The sequence below is a fragment of the Stenella coeruleoalba genome, assembly GCF_951394435.1.
Source record: "Stenella coeruleoalba genome assembly, chromosome: X".
NCBI lineage: Eukaryota > Metazoa > Chordata > Mammalia > Artiodactyla > Delphinidae > Stenella > Stenella coeruleoalba.
In genome coordinates this window covers 39014939-39035858 of record NC_137152.1, presented here as the reverse complement: position 1 = coordinate 39035858, position 20920 = coordinate 39014939, and the positions used below count along the sequence as shown (strand labels likewise).

Here is a 20920-nt window from a genome sequence, read left to right as displayed (position 1 = left end):
TGTCCAGGTTTTATGATTGTGCTCAGTGACAGATAAAGAGTAGCAAGTACTTAACCATCTTACCCAGAACTGTAATCTAGAATCGAATTTTAAATAAATCACTCTGGTGGTTATATGGAGGGTGAAGAAGAAGGGAACAAGACTGAAGATGGGGAGACCAATTAGGAAAGTACTCTAGTAATCTAGGCAATAGATGAAATCTCAAACCTGGGCAGTGATAATAGAGATTATGATGAAAATGCCAATTCAAGAAATATTTGGGAGGTAAAATTGATGAGACTTAACAAGGTCACCCTCTTACAAGGCCATAATTGAAATATGTAAGAAAGGAACTGACAGTGATCAAGACTGATGGCTCCATTAAAAAAAATATACTTAGGGATAAATATAACAATAGACATATAAAAGTTACACTCTGATAACTATAGAACATTGTTGAAAAGAAATACTTAAATAAATGGAAAGACATACCATGTTGCAGTATAAGTCCTGACATTTGGATTTTCTCTTTTTTGTAATGCAAATGTCTGACTTAAGCTTTGATTGCCCAGACATCACTTCAAAGAGGCACCCACTTCGAAGATGGCTACCTCAAAAAACACATTGCTAGTCACCCCCACCCCAGTTCCTACTCCTTTGTTTTAGCAATCTTGCTTGATTTTGATAACTGACCATTTGGGTTGCTTGTTTTTTCTATTCTCTAGCTTCAAATTCCCCTCTTCTATTTTCAATTCACCAATAATGAGTGAGCCCCAGAATCCCTAGTTTCCCGCCTTCAATAAAAGCAGCCAGCTAGGCTTGCTCACTCATTCTCTGTCTCTCTGTATGTCTCTCTGTCTCCCTCTTCCCCTTTCTGTCTCTGTGTGTGTCTCTCTCTCCCCCAACCCTTGACCTTGCTATGTGGCTCCAGGTGTGCTGTGTATTTTCCAGGACCTGCAAACAAAAAACTTGTCTCCTTCAAAGTTTTTCTGATGGTTATTGCTGGGGGGATCTTGCAATCATAAGAACCACAGGGCAAGCCAAGCCACAACATTGGTTTTGAACAGGTTGAGACCAGCACAAAAGACATTTTCATAGATTAGAAGACTTAATATGGTTAAGATGGCAGTTCTCCCCAAACTGACCAATAAATTTGATGCAATCTCTATCAAAATCTCAACTTTCTTTTCAGAAATTGACAGGCTGATGCCAAAATTCATATAAAAATGCAAGGGACCCAGAATAGCCAAAACAATCTTAAGAAAAGAGGAATGAAGAAGAACTCACATTTCCCAATTTCAAAACTTACTAAAAAGCTTACTAAAAAGCCAATAATCAAAATGTTATGGTACTGGCATAAGGATGACATATAGGTAAATGGAAGAGAATTGAGAGTCCAGAAATAAGCTTTCACATTTATAGTCAATTAATCTTCAACAAGGGTGCCAAGATAATTAAGTGGAGAAAGAATAGTTTTTTCAACAAATGGTACTGGGGCAACTGGATATGTTACCAAGGCTGTTGTCCCAGAATCATACCCCTGTCCCTTCCTTGAATGTAAACCAAGTGCTCTTACCTAAGTTTCAGGAGGAAGCTGCAAAGAGAAAAACAAGAACTGGTTAGAACCAGCTAGGCCCAATATGGTGGAAGATTTGACTTACAGTAGGCCTTGAGCCTCACGATATGCTCATTGTAATACATTAGTAGGCTAAATGACACACCCACCAGTGCCTTGACAGTTAACAATTGCCATGACAACAATCAGAAAAGTCCATACAAGGACTAAAAAGGAGTGTTGCCTCAGTTCTGGTCCAAACCACACTTCTATTCTCAGATAAATCATGAATATTCCTCCCTCTCTTTCCAATTCCCTCCATTTTACATCAATCCTCCTATATATATGGTGTCTCCACCCAAATTGGGTTGAGAAGCTGATTTGCAAATGAGGTTCCCACTTCCCCATTCTTTGGCTATTGAATAAAGCTTGTGCTGTTCCAGTCTCAGCATCGGTTTCATTACTGGCAAATCGGATCGGAAAAAGAACCTCCCTGGCCAAGACAACAGGACTTGGCCTGGGCTAGGACCCCAGCGTGGGTCCAGGCGACCAATTCAGTAACATGTCCACATTCAAGAAAATGAAGTTGGACCCCTATATCACATCGTATACAAAAATTAATTCAAAATAGATTTAAGACCTAAATGTAAGAGCTAAAACTATAAAATTCAGAGAAGAAATATTGGGGATAAATCTTCATGACTTTAAACTAGGTAATGGTTTCTTAGATAAATTAAACTTCATCAAAATTTAAAACTTTTATGCTTCAAATAACACAATCAAGAATGTGAAAAGACAATCCACAAAATCAGAGAAAATGTTTGCAAATCATATATATGATCCAGATTATATAAAGAATTCTTACCACTCAATAATAAAGAAATAAATAACCCAATTAAGACTGGGCAAATAATGTGAACAGACATCTCTCCAAAGAAGATACATATATGGTGAATAAGCACAAGAAAAAAAATGTCCAACATCATTAGCCATCAGGGAAATGTGAATCAAAACCACAGTAAGATACCACTTTATGCCCATTAGAACTGCCATAACAGATAATAAAGAATGTTGGAGAGGATGTGGAGAAACTGGAACCCTCATACACTGCTGGTGGTAATGTAAAGTGGTCCAGCAATTTCCCTCTTCAGTATATACCCAAGAGAAATGAAAACACATGTCTACACAAAAACTTGTACATGAATGTTCAAAGCAGAATTATTCATAATAGTCAAAAAGTGGAAAAAATCCACATTTCCATCAACTGATGACTGGATAAACAAAATGTGGTATACCCATACAATGGAACGTTTTTCAGCAATGAAAGGAAATGAAATACTGACACATGCTACAATGTGGATGAACCCTGAAAACATTATGCTAAGTGGAAGAAGCTAAACACAAAAGGCTACACATTGTAAGATTTAATTTATACGCAATGTCCAGAACAGATAAATCTATAGAGACAGAAAGTAAATCAGTAGCTGTCTAGGGTTGGAGGGTGGGGATGGAGACTGACTGCTACTGGGTATGGGGTTTCTTTTTGGGGTGATGTAAATGTTCCAAAATTAGATCATGGTGATAGATGTACAACTCTGTGAATATATGAAAAACTATAGAATTGTACACTTTAAGTGGGTGAATTGTATGATATATGAATTATATCTCAATAAAACTGTTAAAAATCCATAAGGTTACAAAGAAAACCAGTTATACTGAACTAGAAGAATCAAAATATAAACACAAATTCTTGATAAAGAAATAGATGTGCTTCTTTAGAAAGGCATTAAACAACAAGATCCAGATCTAATAGTTACCTTAACTCTGAAGTAGTGATGAGTGTAAAATAAATTTTGAGACATGTGCAATGATTATAACAAAAATGATTGATGGTTCCACTAGCACCTCTAAAGAACAATGGAGTTGGAGAAAAGGAGAGGAAATAAACCAGTTGTTTCCCCGATGAAGCTCCAGAATTAAAACGCAGGTACAAACAAGACACTTCCTTTTAGTGAGGCTGGAGATTTGCAAGACAGCTTCCAGCCTAGTGCTTTTAGCATGTTTACACTTAGTTGGCTGTGCCAGCTAAATCACTGCCAAGCAGCTTGGACCTCTGTGGCTGTACCCTTTAGTCATCCTGCAAAGCAGTGGGATGGGGCAAGAGGGAACCTAATGATATCTGGTCATCAAGGCAAAGCAAGTTGGGAGGGAGAATGGAAAATTGACACAATGGGTAAGAAAGCACTAAGACTATTTGCAAACAGAGCGACCAACAAGGGTTTAATCTCCAAAACATACAAACAGCACATGCAGCTCTGTGTCAAAAAAACAAACAACCTAATCAAAAAATGGACACAAGATCTAAATAGACATTTCTCCAAAGAAGATATACAGATGGCCAACAAACACATGAAACGATGCTCAATATCAATAATTATCAGAGAAATGCAAATCAAAACTACGAGGTATCACCTCACACTGGTCAGAATGGCCATCATCAAAAAGTATACAAACAATAAATGCCAGAGAGGGTGTGGGAAAAAGGGAACCCTCCTACACTGTTGGTAGGAATGTAAACTGGTACAGCCACTATGGAGAACAGTATGGAGGTTCCTTAAAAAACTACAGATAGAACTACCATATGATCTAGCAATCCCACTCCTGGGCATATATCCAGAGAAAACCATACTTCAAAGAGATACATGCATCCCAATGTTCACTGCAGCACTATTTGCAATAGCCAAGACATGGAAGCAACCTAAATGTCCATCGACAGATGAACGGATAAAGAAGATGTGGTACATATACAATGAGCCATAAAAATGAACGAAATAATGCCATTTGCAGCAACGTGGATGGACCTAGAGATTCTCATACTAAGTGAAATACTGAGCCCACGTGCTACAACTACTGAAGCCCGTGGGCCTAGAGCCCGTACTCTGCAACAGGAGAAGCCACTACGATGAGAAGCCCACACACTGCATTGAAGAGTAGCTCCCACTCACTCTAACTAGAGGAAGCCTGTGCGCAGCAACAAAGACCCAACACAGCCAAAAAATTAAATAAATAAATAAATAAGAAGAATGGGGCTTCCCTGGGGGCACAGTGGTTGAGAGTCCGCCTGCCAATGCAGGGGACACGGGTTCGTGCCCCAGGCCAGGAAGATCCCACATGCCGCAGAGCAGCAGGGCCCGTGAGCCATGGCCGCTGAGCCTGCGCGTCTGGAGCCTGTGCTCCACAACGGGAGAGGCCACAACAGTGAGAGGCCCGCGTATTGCAAAAAAAAAAAAAGGGGGAATGAAATAATGCCATTTACAGCAACATGGATGGGCCGAGAGATTATCATACTAAGAAAGTCATACAGAGAAAGACAGATACCATATGATATCATTTATATGTGGAATCAAAAAAATAATACAAACAAACTTACTTACAAAACAGAAATAGAGGCATAGATGTAGAAAACAAACTTACGGTTACCAGGGGGGAAAGGGAGGGAAGGATAAAATTGGGAGATCGGGATTGACATATACACACTACTGTATATAAAATAGATAACAAATAAGAACCTGCTGTATAGCACAGGGAACTCTAGTCAATACTCTTTAATGACCTATATGGGAAAAGAATCTAAAAAAGAGTGGGGGGCTTCCCTGGTGGCGCAGTGGTTGAGAGTCCGCCTGCCGATGCAGGGGACATGGGTTCATGCCCCGGTCCAGGAAGATCCCACATGCCGCGGAGCGGCTGGGCCCGTGAGCCATGGCCACTGAGTCTGCGCGTCCGGAGCCTGTGCTCCACAACGGGAGAGGCCACAACAGTGAGAGGCCCGCGTACTGCAAAAAAAAAAATAAAATAAGAATAAAAATAAAAAAGAGTGGGTATATGTATATGTATAACTGATTCACTTTGCTGTACACCTGAAACTAACACAACATTGTAAATCAACTATACTCCAATTAAAAACTAAAACGACTCACAGATTTTGAAAACAAACTTATGGTTACCAAAAGGGAAACATGGAGGGGGGAGGGATAAATTAGGAGCTTTGGATTAACATACACACACTACTATATACAAAATAACCAATGAGAATCTACTGTATAGCACAGGGAACTCTACTCAATATTCTGTAATAACCTATATGGGTAAAGAATCTGAAAAAGAACATATACATATATGTATATGTATAACTGAATCACTTTACTGAAACTAACACAACATTGTAAATCAACTATACTCCAATAAAAGTTTTTAAAAAATAAAATTTGAGGAAACAAAAAAATAAAACGTTTTTTAAAAATAGAAAGCACTAAGACATCTAAGGTCATGACATGCTCTCCCTCCTGTGTCCAACCCTTCAGAAAAGGAGATATGACCAGACTAGCATAGGGATTCTTGGGTCAGAATTGGGGAGTCTTCAATGACTGCCCCCCTACCAGATATCCATCTCCAGGACTAATTTTCAAAATATTTGACAAGTGATAACAATCAGCCACAGAGCAATCACAACAGTTGCCAGCCACAGTACTAGAACAGAGTCCTGGAGGTCTCCTGCTATGACAGACATTACTTGATTCAGTTGCTAGATTGTGGGGAGGTCCCAGAGGTCCTAGAGGCAAGATTGAGGCAGTGGCTCTTCATCAACCAGCACAGAAGATGTTCAAGTCCTCTGTTAACAACTGAAGTACCTGTACCAGTACACATTACCCCAAAGATAGGGGAGAGAGAGAGAGAGTAGAACCTCCTTAAAGCTTTATGAATGAAGGATAGAGCAACTGGTTGATGCTTACATTCATGGGACATCTTGCTGATTTCACAGGTGGAAATTTCTCCTCTTTACTGAAAGACCAAAAGAGACTTCAGTGCACCACTTCAGTGCACCACTTCAGTTTTTTTCAAATTTAGACTCTAGAAAGACACCTTACTACAAAAGTAGGGGTACATTTCAGTGAAAATCCTTATCCCTACCTTTTCATCATCTAGGAAGAAGCAAGGAAAGCTGGCAACCTGAAATGGGGACCAAAGGGTATTGGCCCACGTTTCCAGCCACCCCAGATCTGAACACTGAGGCCTGTCGGGTAGTGGGATCTCTTTGGACTACCCCTCCCACCACAAGTCTATAGACTCATTCATCAGTTCACACCTAGATCAATTCCTCTTCCTGTGAAGAGAAAGTCTCCAAACAGAGAGGGAAATTGGATAAGCTAGACCCTGAGGCACAGCCTTTACTAGGCAGGAAAAAAACAGGGCTATGTGTGGGGCTCCTGAGCAATAAGGGGGGAAGTGAGCCATGTTAACAACAACCATTAATTTTTATTAAATTTCTAATCAAATACAACAATAATTTCTTCTCCTTCATAAAAAACACAAATATTTACAACATTATCAGTTTGGGAATAGACAAACAGTAAAAATGAAGAAAAGTGATGAAAAGACAAATTCAAGGACAGAATAAATACAGCTTATTTACACGCCTGCCTGGCCCCGGTGGCTGCTGCCAGAGTACCAGACCCTCGGCCTCAGAATTAGCAGCAGTTCAAAATCTCCTCCAGTTTCAACACGTCCAAGGGTGGGATTTTGGTGACTTCAAAGAAGACCCTGCAAAAGGAAGAGGGGTCTGCTCAGTGTAAAATAGCCCAAAGCAAGCAGGCTCCATGGAATAAGTGGGACATAGGCCCTTGGTTCCCTATCTTGCTTTAACTCTGGAGCAGAAAGTAAGGTAAAAAGTACCTGAATCTTTCTTTTCCCTTAAATGAGGTTAGTCTGGGCCTCCCCATGACTGAGCACAAACCCAGCCTCAACTGGAGCTTGGTACTTACTGGTGAGAATACTTGGAATGCACAGTCTTGAGCCTATTGCACAAACGCAAAGTCAGCAGGATGTTCAGCTGCCTGACCAAGGGGTGAAGATCAGAGGTCTTGTAGCCACTGTAATACTCCAGGGTAGGAGCCTGGAAGAAGCAACATGGACAGTGACTTTTACAACAGGAAGCAGATACTTCCTGTCTCCAATACCCAAATCGAAACTTCCTATCCATAGTACAGGCAGGGAAGAAAGTCAAACAATTCAAAGACTCATAGAGCACAGACACCGACCAATAATTATAGGGTACTACCTAGAAGACTATGTTCCAGCTGCAGGCTAGTGATGTGGCTATATCCATATGCACCAGCTGGATATTAGCCCTAGCCATAGGTATTTAAACTGAAATCCACCAAAGAATTTAAGGAACAGGACTGACTTTGTTACTTACTCTCAGGTTAAGAGCCAATGGCCAGGCAAACCTCAGAACAAACTTGAGGTCCCAACTAAATAGCCAGCAGGAACTTAAGGCTGTTCCTCCTCTCTGGCTCAAACAGCTATCATTTCATGCATTCATTTTCTCAGTCAACTTTAAGGATGCCTATCATGTGGCAAAAGGAATATAGCAGAGTGTTTAAGAGCAAAGGCTCTGGAGGCAAACTGCCTGGGTTCAAATTCCAGCTCCATTAACAGCATGGCCTTGAGCCAGTTACTTAACCTCTAGGTGCCTCAGTTTCCAAATCTGCCAAATAGGGACGATTACAGTAATTATATAACAGGCTTAAATGAGTTAATAGACATAAAGCACACGGAACAGAGTCTAGCACATACCCAAACAATGCTAGCTAGGATATTACCAAGCCCCATACAGGATGCTGGGAATACAAAGATGACTAAGAGATGACTAAGGCTCCTGCTCTTGAGGAGTCTGTAGTCTAGCTGGGGAGACAGACATGCACACATAGAATTATAAAATGTGTGGGAAGTGCTACAATGGAAGGGAGCATGGGACAGTGGAGGAACAGAGCTGCAGGACCCATGAATTTTGGCTGGGAAAGTCACAAAAAGCTTTGCAGAGGAGGGCACATCTGCAATAGGTACTGAAAGTCTAGTGGGAGTTCCACAGGTAGAGAAAAGAAAATTCATTATTCTGTGAGGCAGTGGTTTTCTTAAAATGTCTTAAATTATTTTCCCTGAACTCATGTTTTCCCAAATATCTTACCTGGAAGCCCAAATATCTTACCTGGAATTGGGGGTGGGAACTAAGAAGCCCACCAATTTGGATCCCTTTACCTTTTACATGGCCCCTGGGCCCCTGAGATACTTCTGCAGGAATCCCAAGGCTCTACTGAATACTCTTTGGAAACCACTGCCACAGGCAAAGGGCAGTCATTGGCATGCTGAGCAGGGGAGTAACACATGGGATAACACATCATATTGGGTGTGTTAATTAAGATTAACAGCCCTACTGTCACTGCCCCAATTGTTCACATTGTTCAATTGTTCACTGCCCCAATGCTTCACATTGATTATTATAAAAGCCCACTCACTGGTGTTGATACGTTCACATACGCTCTCTCATCTAATATACCTTCCATACTGCTATATACTAGTACTGTTTCCAAAACATACAAACAGGAAGATGTCACTCCCCTGCCTTAAAAACTTGCAATGCCTTAGTGTAAAATGGATCTTTCAGCATGGCATCAAAGGCTTCTCACAATCTGACCACACTCTACCATTCTGGTCTCACCTCTCACCATTCCCTACTCATACGTCCTCTGCTCTATCCATAGGAAATGTCTTATTCTGCCCTGAATACATCACACTGTTTTCTTATTGCCTTCACATCTTTTCAATTGTTGTTCCCTCTGCCTAGAATGTCTCTTCTCAAGGTTCCTACTCATCTCTCAAGACCCAACTCAAAAGTCACCTCCTCTGTGAAGACTTTCTCATCTATAGCAGTATATATAGTGTAGAGGACTATGGATCCAGACTACCTGGGTTCAGATCAGGGCTGACACTTAGCTGATACTCACTGGTACAGCCATGCCAAGTGTTAAAACACTGAAATATTTTTATACTGGTTGGCAAGCAGTTTGCTGCCCTGAGCCTCTCAACTGTCCTCCCTCAGGACCTACCAGCCTTCCCCAGGACCCAAGGGTAAAAGCCTGGGTCAGCATGGGGCCTCCAAGATCATGGCTCCAGGGCTACGGCCACATCCATTCTGATTATAGAGTAGGTATATTCTTTGAACAGACTCCTAGTTCCCAAAATCCTAGCTCTGCCTCTCATTAGCCAAACATGGGAAGTTATTTCTTATCTGTACAATAGGAATAATAGTGCTGATCTCATAGGGTTGTTGTGAAGATTGAGTTAATAGACAAAGTGTTTAGTTCACTGTCTAAGAACTCAATAAATGCTAGCCATTATTATTACGTATTCTTTCTCATCGCCATCCCTGCCATTTACTTAATGCTTTCTCTGTCCCAAGAAATATCAGTGCCTTGTCCAAATTCACACAACTGTTTATAGGGTTTTTCCTCAGCACACAGAGGTTTCTCCATCAGTAGTGGTGCTAGAATTTCTAGGCTGCAGGGTCTTAGGAGTGGTTGGGAAGAGTATGCTCATTTGCAAGCATACTTTTTCTATTGGATTGCATGTTACACGTCAGTAAAAATTCATAGTTTTCTAAAGTTACTTTTATTCACAATTTTTTATAAAATTGAGAAAGTATCAAATATGCATTTTATTTGTATTGGGGAAGGAGGCTGTGGGGACCTTCCTCCTCAGAGAAGAGCACAATAGTATATCTGAGTCCCCTGTTATACACATGGACAGTTGCTTTCACTACTCTGTTCTCTGGGTCAGTGCTTTCCAAATCCTGTTCCAATGAGCTCCCTTGGGGGGCCAACCTTGCTGAGGGGGCTGCAAGGAGCAGGGGTGGAATGGGGTAAGGCAAGAAGTGGGTCCACGCCACCCCCTGCTGCAATCAGAATAATTTCACATTAGTCTGTTTTGTGATACTGGGCTTTCAGGTAAGCTGTCTTTGGAAGAAAGGGTACTGTGATGAAGAAAAGTGAAATAAAATACTTTAAAACCATGGCTCTAGAAACCCTTTAGGCAGCCAGGCCCCTAAGATGTCAAGATGTTAAAGGATTCATAATGGCAGGTATGTAGTAGTTTTGTCACAGAGTTTCCCACAGCCCTAGTTTACACCTTCCTCCTGAGCTGACCCTGTGCTTTTAAATCCCTATCCCTGGGACTTTCCTGGTGGTCCACTGGTTAAGAATCTGCCTTCCAATGCAGGGGACGGGGGTTCGATCCTGGGCAGGGAACTAAGATCCCACATGCCACGGGGCAACTAAGCCCACGTGCCACAATTACTGAGCCCACACACTCTGGAGCCCATGTGCCACAACTGAAGAGAAGCCCGTGTGCTGCATGAAGAGCCCACATCCTGTAACTAAGACTCGATGCAGCCAAAAATAAAATAAATAAATAAATATGTTTTTTTAAAATCCCTACTCCTTCTTCCCCACCGCACACAAGTGTTTACCAAGTGTCCGAGCTTCTTCATGTAGAGGGCCAGGAGGAAGGAGCCAGCAGCTAGCTTGGAAGCCCTCTCCTGGACATAGTCGTATTCCTGCAGGGTCATTTCACAGATGAAGCGGGACAAGGTCAGTGTCTTCATGCTGGCATGGACACACTAAAGGCAGGAAGAAGACTGGCTCAGCAATCAATTCAGAACACTGGCACCAAGCAGAAAACCCCCTGCACTCACTCACTCCAGTTATCCCACCTTGGGCCTAAATGGCTCTCTGCCTGAACAATGTACCTCTTTTGCCACCATGACTCACACTAAGGACCCTGCCCCCAAAGCACAGAATCTTTAGGAGGGGGGATTACGAAATTGGCAATGGTATTTGCCATTTTCAGGGTTTTAAACCAAATTATCAAGTGTGATTGTGGTACCCTCCACCTCCCCTTTCTGTACATGCCATCCTTTGAAGAGCCGAAGGCCTCCAACTGTTGACTTTTCACTGGGTTCCAGACTAGGAGGTATTTCATGCTCCAAAAGAACTCCTTCCCTTTTCTTGTTTGAATATGTGTGTGCGTGTGTGTGGGGGGGGGGGGCGCGCATGTGTGTATACACACACACACACACACACACAAATCCTACAACAAGACACACTTGTATAATACAAAGTGACTTCCCCTGTAACCAATATTCAGGTGAAGGAAGAGAACTTTGACAGCATCTCCCCTAAACTTCCCAAGTGTCCCTTCCTGATCAAAGAATCTTCTTCCCCTCCCCTACTCTGCCCTCACCTCAAAACTTTATAGGCATACCATGGAAATATGCAATTTTCTTCCCCCCACACTCCATAAAGATTGCCAATCTAGGAGGGTGGACTGAAGAAGAAATTCCCCTGTCCCCAGTTGTCCCTTTCCCTTTTCCTACCACTCAAGCAGCCACTCTGGGAATGGAGGGGACTAACCCAGCAGTGGTAAAATGAAGATGTACCTGCCCTGTCTTACCTTAGCATATCTGCGCAGAAAATGATAGGCGATGGGAATGTTGATATCAAATTTGAGGGTTTTTAGGATGCTGATTTCCATGGCGAGCATCTCATCTCGCTTATAAATATCATCACAGATGTACAGGAAGTCATCCACACAAGGTGGGCTGGGCTCCTATGGGTGGAGAGGAGAGGCAGTCACAACCAGGCTAAGACAGCCCACTCCTCTCTGCTTGGAGATGAAAGGCAGGGGAGGAGAGGGGTGAAGGATAGGAGGTAATAACATTCCCTGGCATGAACCTTCAGGGTAGCTCTGAGAGCCAGCTTCTGGTTTTTGAGTAGTACATCTGAAAAACAAAATCAGAGAGATAGGAGGAGAGAGGATAGGGCCTCTTGTGGTAGATTCTTATAGCACTGGAAGCGGCATAATATGGCACAGGGACTGGAAGCACTGATCTCTCTTCTAATGAGTGAGAGCCAGAAATGGGAAATCTAAGGCCTACTCTTGGGGAAACAGAGGGAAGGAGACCACAGGAAGGGAGCTAGAGATGGAAAATAAGCCCACACTTTGTTTTCTTGTCTAAGGAATGAATAAAGATGTTTGAGAGGGGGCACTACTGGGGTAATAGGCAGTGAGAGACAGAGAGAGATAGGCACAGAGGGAACCTAAGCAGAAACTGAAGACCAAGGGATGGGAGATGTGCAAGGGGGCTAGACTGGGAAGGTCCAAGCCAAGCCAAGGGTGAGAAGAAAACCCCCCTCCACAATCTGGGGCACCTTTCCATGTCCTGCCCTTTGCAGGTTGAACCTTAGTTTGGGGGAAAGGACTAGGAGGCAGGTAGACCCCTGAATCTTTTCTCTAGCTGCACCTCACTGCCCACCCCAGCCTTCTTCTCACACCTTTATTTTCAGATCACAAACTGGACCAACCCTCTGGGTTTGCAGACAGGGAAATTGAGGCCCAGAGAGAGGAAGTGACTTGCTCAAGGTCACACAGCAACCTAGTGACAAGACCAGGACAAGAAACTCTCCCTTCTACTGCTCTACTCACCAGTGGCTCCTTCCTTTCTTCTCTTCTCATATCATCTCCATACCTCCCCTTGCAAAAGTCTTTCTGTACTTCTCAGTCCTGTGAGGGGAAGACACCCCTGCTCCAAAAAACTTAGTGGAGGTCCTTTGTCCTGATAACCAGAAGAGGGGTGCTCCTTGTTCCAAAATTTGCTAATGAGAGCACCTTGCACACTCCTTCTCCCTCCCGCTCTTGGTTGTCCAGGAACCCCCAGCTGCTTTTTTAACCCCCTTGAGGCTGAGACAGGGAGCACTTGCTTAAGCCACAAGGACATCCCTAGGTAGGTGGAGGAAGGAGGAGAAAGGGAGAGACGTGAAAAGAGAAAGGAAGGGGAGCAAGGGAATGAACCAGGAAGCCAGTGAGCAGGGAAGGAAATGAGCTAGAGAGGGAAGCAGGGAACAAGGGAGAGAGTGAGGGAGGAGGAAGAGAAAGAGGAAGAAAGGGAAGGAGGAGGCTAGGGAGCAAGGGCAATCAGGAAGGAGGGAGGATGGGAAGGAGGGAGAGAACCAAGGAGAAAAGGAGCCAGGGAGGGAAAGAGGGTGGAAGGGAACAAGCATGAGTGGGTGGGAGGGAGTGACCACGGAAGTGAGTGAGAGGGAGCTGAGCAGAGAGGGAGCAGGGAGTGAGGGGGAGCAAGGGAACCAGGGAGCAAGACAGTAGGGAAGGAAGTGAGCCAGAGAGGGAAATGGGGAGAACGAGGGAGGGAGGGAGGGAGGAAGGAAGAAGAGAGAGAAGGAGGAAAAAGGAAGGAGACAGGGAAGGAGGGTGTGAGGAAGTTAAGGTGGGGGGAGTCATGGTGCCAGAGTACCATGGAGCAAGGATGGGAGATACGGAGGGAAGGAGCAAGCAGGGAGGGGAGAGAAGGAACCAGCAGAAAAGGAAGGGTGAGGGAGGAGGGGAGGAGGAAGCAAAGGAGGAGGGAGGGGAGCACACACTAGAGAAGCAACAGGGAGGAGAGGGAAGGAGGAGGAAGAGAGAGAGGGAGTGACAGAGGGAAGAACATTAGCTAGGGAAGGAGAGAAGAGAGTGAACAAAGGAAAGGGACAGGAAGGGAGGGAGGGTGGAAGAGAGGAGGGTGGAGTAGGAGGGAAGGCGCGATGGGGTGGGTAGGTGGGTGGGAAGGCATGGAGGAGTGAGGGATAGAACCAGGGTGGAAGGGAGAGGGTCATGGAAGGAGGGATCAAGTGAGGAGGGGAAGGAGTGAGCGAGAGAAGGATAGAGAAAAGGAGAGTTAGAAAGAGCAACAGAGAGTGGGTGGGTGGGATGGAGGGAGGGGCCCAGCATGGAGTGAGCGAGTGTACAAAACAGGGATTGAGGGATCAAGGAAGGGATTGAAAGAAGGCTGGAGGGAAGAAGGGAGCTACCGAGCAAGGGCAGAAGTGGAACAGGGCAGAAGTGGAGCGAGGGTGGAAGTGGAGCAAGGGCAGAAGTGGAGAGAGAGCAGAATTGAAGAGAGGGTGGAAGTGCAGTGAGGGCCGGAAGTGGAGTGAGGGCCGGAAGTGGTGAGAGAGGGAGGCAAGTAAGGAGCAAAGGAGGGGTGGAGTTAGAGAGGGAGGTACTGATCGAGGTAGGAGCTAGTGAGTAAAGGAGAGAATGAAGAAGGGAAGCAGAAAGCTAGTTAGGGACAGATCTGAGTAGGGAACACAAAGACAAATCCACAGTTCTAAAGGTTTTTGTACTCATAAAAGTTGCTACTTCTCTGTTCCTAAACCCTAAGGTTTTATACTATTAGTCTATCTGAAGGAAAAATGAGAGTAGAACAAGATCATTTAGCATATAAGGAAGAGGAAAGACTCAGATAAAGTAGTTAGATGGATATGGTTATGAAGGAAAGGCCAGCTACTTGCTTTTATACTGCTACTTCAAAAATAACTAATTTACTTGGACTCACTACCATCTACACCAGGCCATTTTCTCTTAAATGTCTCCAGCACCTAGATTTGGAAATGCTTCCTTATATAAGCAATTCAAGACTCCACTAGACAGAGGTGGAGTTGCTGGAAGAAGAAAATGGGGTGGGGACAGAAAATTATGGTCCAGAAGGAAGCTTTAAAAAGAACAATCCATTTAACTAGTAATATGTCCACCTACACACATCTTCAAAGAGGAAAAGGGAGAATTTTGTTGACGCCAGGAAACAAATACACCACCATTTGCACCCAACACCAGTTTCCCTGCTTAGGAAGACAAAAAATCGGTAGGAAAACTTATTTGTGTGCATGTATGTAATTGTATACACACACAAATACACATGTGAATGTACACACATGCGTATATATATATGTATATACATGTATATAATATATACATACACATATGCATGCATATATATACATACATATGTAAATGCACATACATACATACATACATATATATCTGGCTTGGATAGAAACCGATTGATTAGTTTTCTCCAGGTCCTATGGACTCAGGCTCACCTCAAATTTTGCTGCAATCAGAAAAGCAGTGGAACCAAGGAGTTGTAGCTTGTCCCTCTTGCATATTACCTCCATAAGGTAGTGATCTACCAGCTTCACTGCCAAGTACAGGGTCTCATGACTCATCTCAAAGGTCATCTGGAGGAACACACAAACAGGGCAGGAATCCACGTATTGTCCAACTCCAAAGGCACATCCAGATAGATGTAACTACCTGGTCTGTGGTATTGAGGACAGTGGTGCTACCAGGCCTGGCCAGCTGAAACTCTGCTATGAATGCAAGAACTCATTCAGTTAGGGGTCTGGCTATATCTCTAGTGCCTTTGAGGACCCTGGCATTATCTATCTACACATTTGGGTAAGGGACCAATCTTACATCAGAGGGAGATGCTCTGCCTTCTCTATGAGCACCTTGAGTGAACACACCCTCTCTCTTTCATCTCCAAAACTTAGATTCTTGCTTTCCCCATTTGCTACTTTGTAGTGTAAACCCTGACGGTTGACTTTTTGTAATGCAAGTGCCTGACTTAAGCTCTGATTGCCAAAGCATCCACTTCAAAGAGGCATTCAGATAATAGGGAGACATCTTCAAGATGGCAGAGGAGTAAGACGTGGAGACCACCTTCCTCCCCACAGATACATCAGAAATACATCTACACATGGAACAACTCCTACAGAACAGCTACTGAACGCTGGCAGAAGACCTCAGACTTCCAAAAAGGCAAGAAACTCCCCACGTACCTGGGTAGGGCAAAAGAAAAAACAGAGACAAAAGGATAGGGACGGGACCTGCACCAGTGGGAGGGAGCTGTGAAGGAGGAAAAGTTTCCACACACTAGGAAGCCCCTTCACTGGCGGAGACGGGGTGTGGGTGGGGGGGGACACTTCGGAGCCACAGAGGAGAGCGCAGCAACAGGGGTGCAGAGGACAAACCAGAGTGATCCCCGCACAGAGGATCGGTGCCGACCAGCACTCACCAGCCTGACATGCTTCTCTACTCACCCACCAGGGTGGGTGGGGACTAGGAGCAGAGGCTCTGGTGGGTCAGATCCCAGGGAGAGGACTGGGGTTGGCTGAGGGAACACAGCCTGAATGGGGTTAGTGCGCCACAGCTAGCAGGGAGGGAGTCCGGGAAAAGGTCTGGAAGTGCCTAAGAGGCAAGAGACCATTGTTTCAGGGTGTGCGAGGAGAAGAGATTCAGAACACTGCTTAAAAGAGCTTCAGAGATGGGCACAAACCGCCGGCAACCACCGCAGACAACAGAGATGGGCATGAACTGCTAACACTGCTCCTGAAGCCACCAAAACTCCTGTGTGCAAGCACAGATCACTATCCACAGCTCCCCTCCAAGAAGCCTATGCAGCCCACCACTGCCAGCGTCCTGTGATCCAGGGGAAACTTCCCCAGGAGAACACAAAGCACACCTCAAGCTGTTGCAATGTCACTCGGGCCTCTGCCTCCACAGGCTCACCCCGCCTTCTATACACCTCCCTCCCCCCGGCCTGAGGAGGCAGAGCCCGCGAATCAGCCACTCCTATTTTTTTTTAACATCTTTATTGGCGCACAATTGCTTTACAATGGTGTGTTAGTTTCTGCTTGATAACAAAGTGAATCAGTTATACATATACATATGTTCCCATATGTCTTCCCTCTTGCATCTCCCTCCCTCCCACCCTCCCTATCCCACCCATCCAGGTGGTCACAAAGCACTGAGCTGATCTCCCTGTGCCATGAGGCTGCTTCCCACTAGCTACCTATTTTACGTTTGGTAGTGTATATACGCCCATGCCACTCTCTCACTTTGTCACAGCTTACCCTTGCCCCTCCCCATATCCTCAAGTCCATTCTCTAGTAGGTCTGTGTCTTTATTCCCGTCTTACCCCTAGGTTCTTCATGACCTTTTTCTTTTCTTAAATTCCATATATATGTGTTAGCATACATTATTTGTTTTTCTCTTTCTGACTTACTTCACTCTGTATGACAGACTCTATCTAGGTCCATCCACCTCATTACAAATAGCTCAATTTCGTTTCTTTTTATGGCTGAGTAATATTCCATTGTATATATGTGCCACAACTTCTTTATCCATTCATCTGATGATGGACACTTAGGTTGCTTCCATCTCCTGGCTATTGTAAATAGAGCTGCAATGAACATTTTGCTACATGACTCTTTTTGAATTATAGTTTTCTCAGGGTATATGCCCAGTAGTGGGATTGCTGGGTCGTATGGTAGTTCCCCTTTAACCCCCTCCTATCGACACCAGAGGGCAACCTACATGCAGAGGCAGGGCCAAATCTGAAGCTGAGCTCCAGGAGCTGTGCAAACAAAGAAGAGAAAAGGAATTTTCTCCTTGCAGCCTCAGAAGCAGCGAATTAAACCTCCACAATCAACTTGATGTACCCTGTATCTCTGGAACACCTGAATAGACAACAAATCACCCAAAATTGAGGCAGTGGACTTTGGGAATGAAGAGGAAATAGGCAGTCTACCTGAAAAATAATTCAGAATAATGATAGCAAAGATGAACAATCTTGGAAATAGAATGTTACAAGAGACAAGGAAGGACACTACATAATGATCAAGGGATCAATGCAAGAAAAAGATATAACAATTATAAATATATATGCACCCAACATAGGAGCACCTCAATACATACGGCAATGGCTAACAGCCATAAAAGGAGAAATCGAGAGTAAAATCGACAATCATAGTAGGGGACTTTAACACCCCACTTTCAACAATGGAAACATCATCCAAAAAGAAAATAAATAAGAAACAAAAGCTTTAAATGATACGTTAAACAAGATGGACTTAATTGATATTTACAGGACATTCCATCCAAAAACAACAGAATACACATTCTTCTCAAGTGCTCATGGAACATTCTACAGGATAGATCATATCTTGGGTCACAAATCAAGCCCTGGTAAATTTAAGAAAATTGAAATTGTATCAACTACCTTTTCCGACCACAATGCTATGAGACTAGATATCAATTACAGGAAAAGATCAGTAAAAAATACAAACACATGGAGGCTAAACAATACACTACTTAATAACCAAGCGATCACTGAAGAAATCAAAGAGGAAATCAAAAAATACCTAAAAACAAATGATAATGAAGACACGACGACACAAAACCTATGGGATGCAGCAAAAGCAGTTCTAAGAGGGAAGTTTATAGCAATACAATCCTACCTTAAGAAACAGGAAACATCTCAAATAAACAACCTAACCTTGCACCTAAGGCAATTAGAGAAAGAAGAACAAAAAAAGCCCAAAGGTAGCAGAAGGAAAGAAATCATGAAGATCAGATCAGAAATAAATGAAAAAGAAATGAAGGAAATGAAAGCAAAGATCAATAAAATTAAAAGCTGGTTCTTTGAGAAGATAAACCAAATGGATAAACCATTCGCCAGACTCATCAAGATAAAAAGGGAGAAGACTCAAATCAATAGAATTAGAAATGAAAAAGGAGAAGTAACAACTGACACTGCAGAAATACAAAGGATCATGAGAGACTACTACAAGCAAATCTATGCCGAAAAAATGGACAACCTGGAAGAAATGGACAAATTCTTAGAAATGCACAACGTGCCGAGACTGAACCAGGAAGAAATAGGAAATATGCACAGACCAACCACAAGCACTGAAATTGAAACTGTGATTAAAAATCTTCCAACAAACAAAAGCCCAGGACCATATGGCTTCACAGGCAAATTCTATCAAACATTTAGAGAAGAGCTAACACCTATCCTTCTCAAACACTTCCAAAATATAGCAGAGGCAGGAACACTCCCAAACTCATTCTACAAGGCCACCATCACCCTGATACCAAAACCAGACAAAGATGTCAAAGAGAAAGAAAACTACAGGCCAATATCACTGATGAACATAGATGCAAAAATCCTCAACAAAATACTAGCAAACAGAATCCAACAACACATTAAAAGGATCATACACCATGATCAAGTGGGGTTTATTCCAGGAATGCAAGGATTCTTCAATATATGGAAATCAATCAATGTGATAAACCATATTAAAAAATTGAAGGAGAAAAACCATATGATAATCTCAATAGATGCAGAGAAAGCTTTTGACAAAATTCAACACCCATTTATGATAAAAACCCTGAAGAAAGTAGGCATAGAGGGAACTTTCCTCAACATAATAAAGGCCATATATGACAAACCCACAGACAACATCATCCTCAATGGTGAAAAACTGAAACCATTTCCACTATGATCAGGAACAAGACAAGGTTGCCCACTCTCACCACTCTTATTCAACATAGTTTTGGAAGTTTTAGCCACAGCAATCAGAGAAGAAAAAGAAATAAAAGGAATCCAAATTGGAAAAGAAGAAGTAAAGCTGTCACTGTTTGCAGATGACATGATACTATACATAGAGAATCCTAAAGATGCCACCAGAAAACAACCAGAGCTAATCAAGGAATTTGGTGAAGTAGCACAACACAAAATTAATGCACAGAAATCTCTGGCATTCCTATACACTAATGATAAAATATCTGAAAGTGATATTAAGAAAACACACGTATTTACCACTGCAACAAAAAGAATAAAATATCTAGGAATATACCTACCTAAGGAGATAAAAGACCTGTATGCAGAAAATTATAAGACACTGATGAAAAAATTTAAAGGTGATACAATAGATGGAGAGATATACCATATTCTTGGATTGGAAGAATCAACATTGTGAAAATGCATCTACTACCCAAAGCAATCTACAGATTCAATGCAATCCCTATCAAACTACCACTGGCATTTTTCACAGAACTAGAACAAAAAATTTCACAATTTGTATGGAAACACAAAAGACCCTGAATAGCCAAAGCAAACTTGAGAAAGAAAAATGGAGCTGGAGGAATCAGGCTCCCTGATTTCAGACTATACTACAAAGCTACAGTAATCAAGACAGTATGGTACTGGCACAAAAACAGAAATATAGATCAATGGAACAGGATAGAAAGCCCAGAGATAAACCCACGCACATACAGTCACCTTATCTTTGATAAAGGAGGCAAGAATACACAGCAGAGAAAAGACAGCCTCTTCAATAAGTGGTGATGGGAAAACTGGACAGGTACATGTAAAACTATGAAATTAGAACACTCCCTAACACCATACACAAAAATAAACTCAAAATGGATTAAAGACCTAAATGTAAGGCCAGACACTATCAAACTCTTAGAGGAAAACATAGGAAGAACACTCTATGAAATAAATCACAGCAAGATCCTTTTGACCCACCTCCTAGAGAAATGAAAATAAAAACAAAAATAAACAAATGGGACCTAATGAAACTTAAAGGCTTTTGCACAGCAAAGGGAACCATAAACAAGACCAAAAGACAACCCTCAGAATGGGAGAAAATATTTGCCAATGAAGCAACTGACAAAGGATTAATCTCCAAAATTTACAAGCAGCTCATGCAGCTCAATATCAAAAAACAAACAATCCAATCCAAAAATGGGTTGAAGACGTAAACAGAGATTTATCCAAAGAAGATTTACAGATTGCCAACAAACACA

General features: G+C 42.9%; 1 protein-coding gene across 1 annotated transcript in view; it reads right to left on the bottom strand.

The window, feature by feature from the left end:
• Nucleotides 1-7004: 7004 nt before the first annotated feature.
• The window catches only part of CCNB3 (cyclin B3), a 54978-nt gene continuing 41062 nt past the window's right edge, over nucleotides 7005-20920 (bottom strand). The window contains exons 9-13 of the mRNA XM_079910953.1: nucleotides 15364-15501; nucleotides 11879-12034; nucleotides 10896-11045; nucleotides 7354-7484; nucleotides 7005-7132 (exon numbers count right to left, since the gene is read on the bottom strand). Of these exons, the coding sequence (XP_079767079.1) occupies nucleotides 7060-7132; nucleotides 7354-7484; nucleotides 10896-11045; nucleotides 11879-12034; nucleotides 15364-15501 (648 nt within the window). The 3' untranslated portion in view covers nucleotides 7005-7059. The remainder of the gene's footprint in view (nucleotides 7133-7353; nucleotides 7485-10895; nucleotides 11046-11878; nucleotides 12035-15363; nucleotides 15502-20920) is intronic.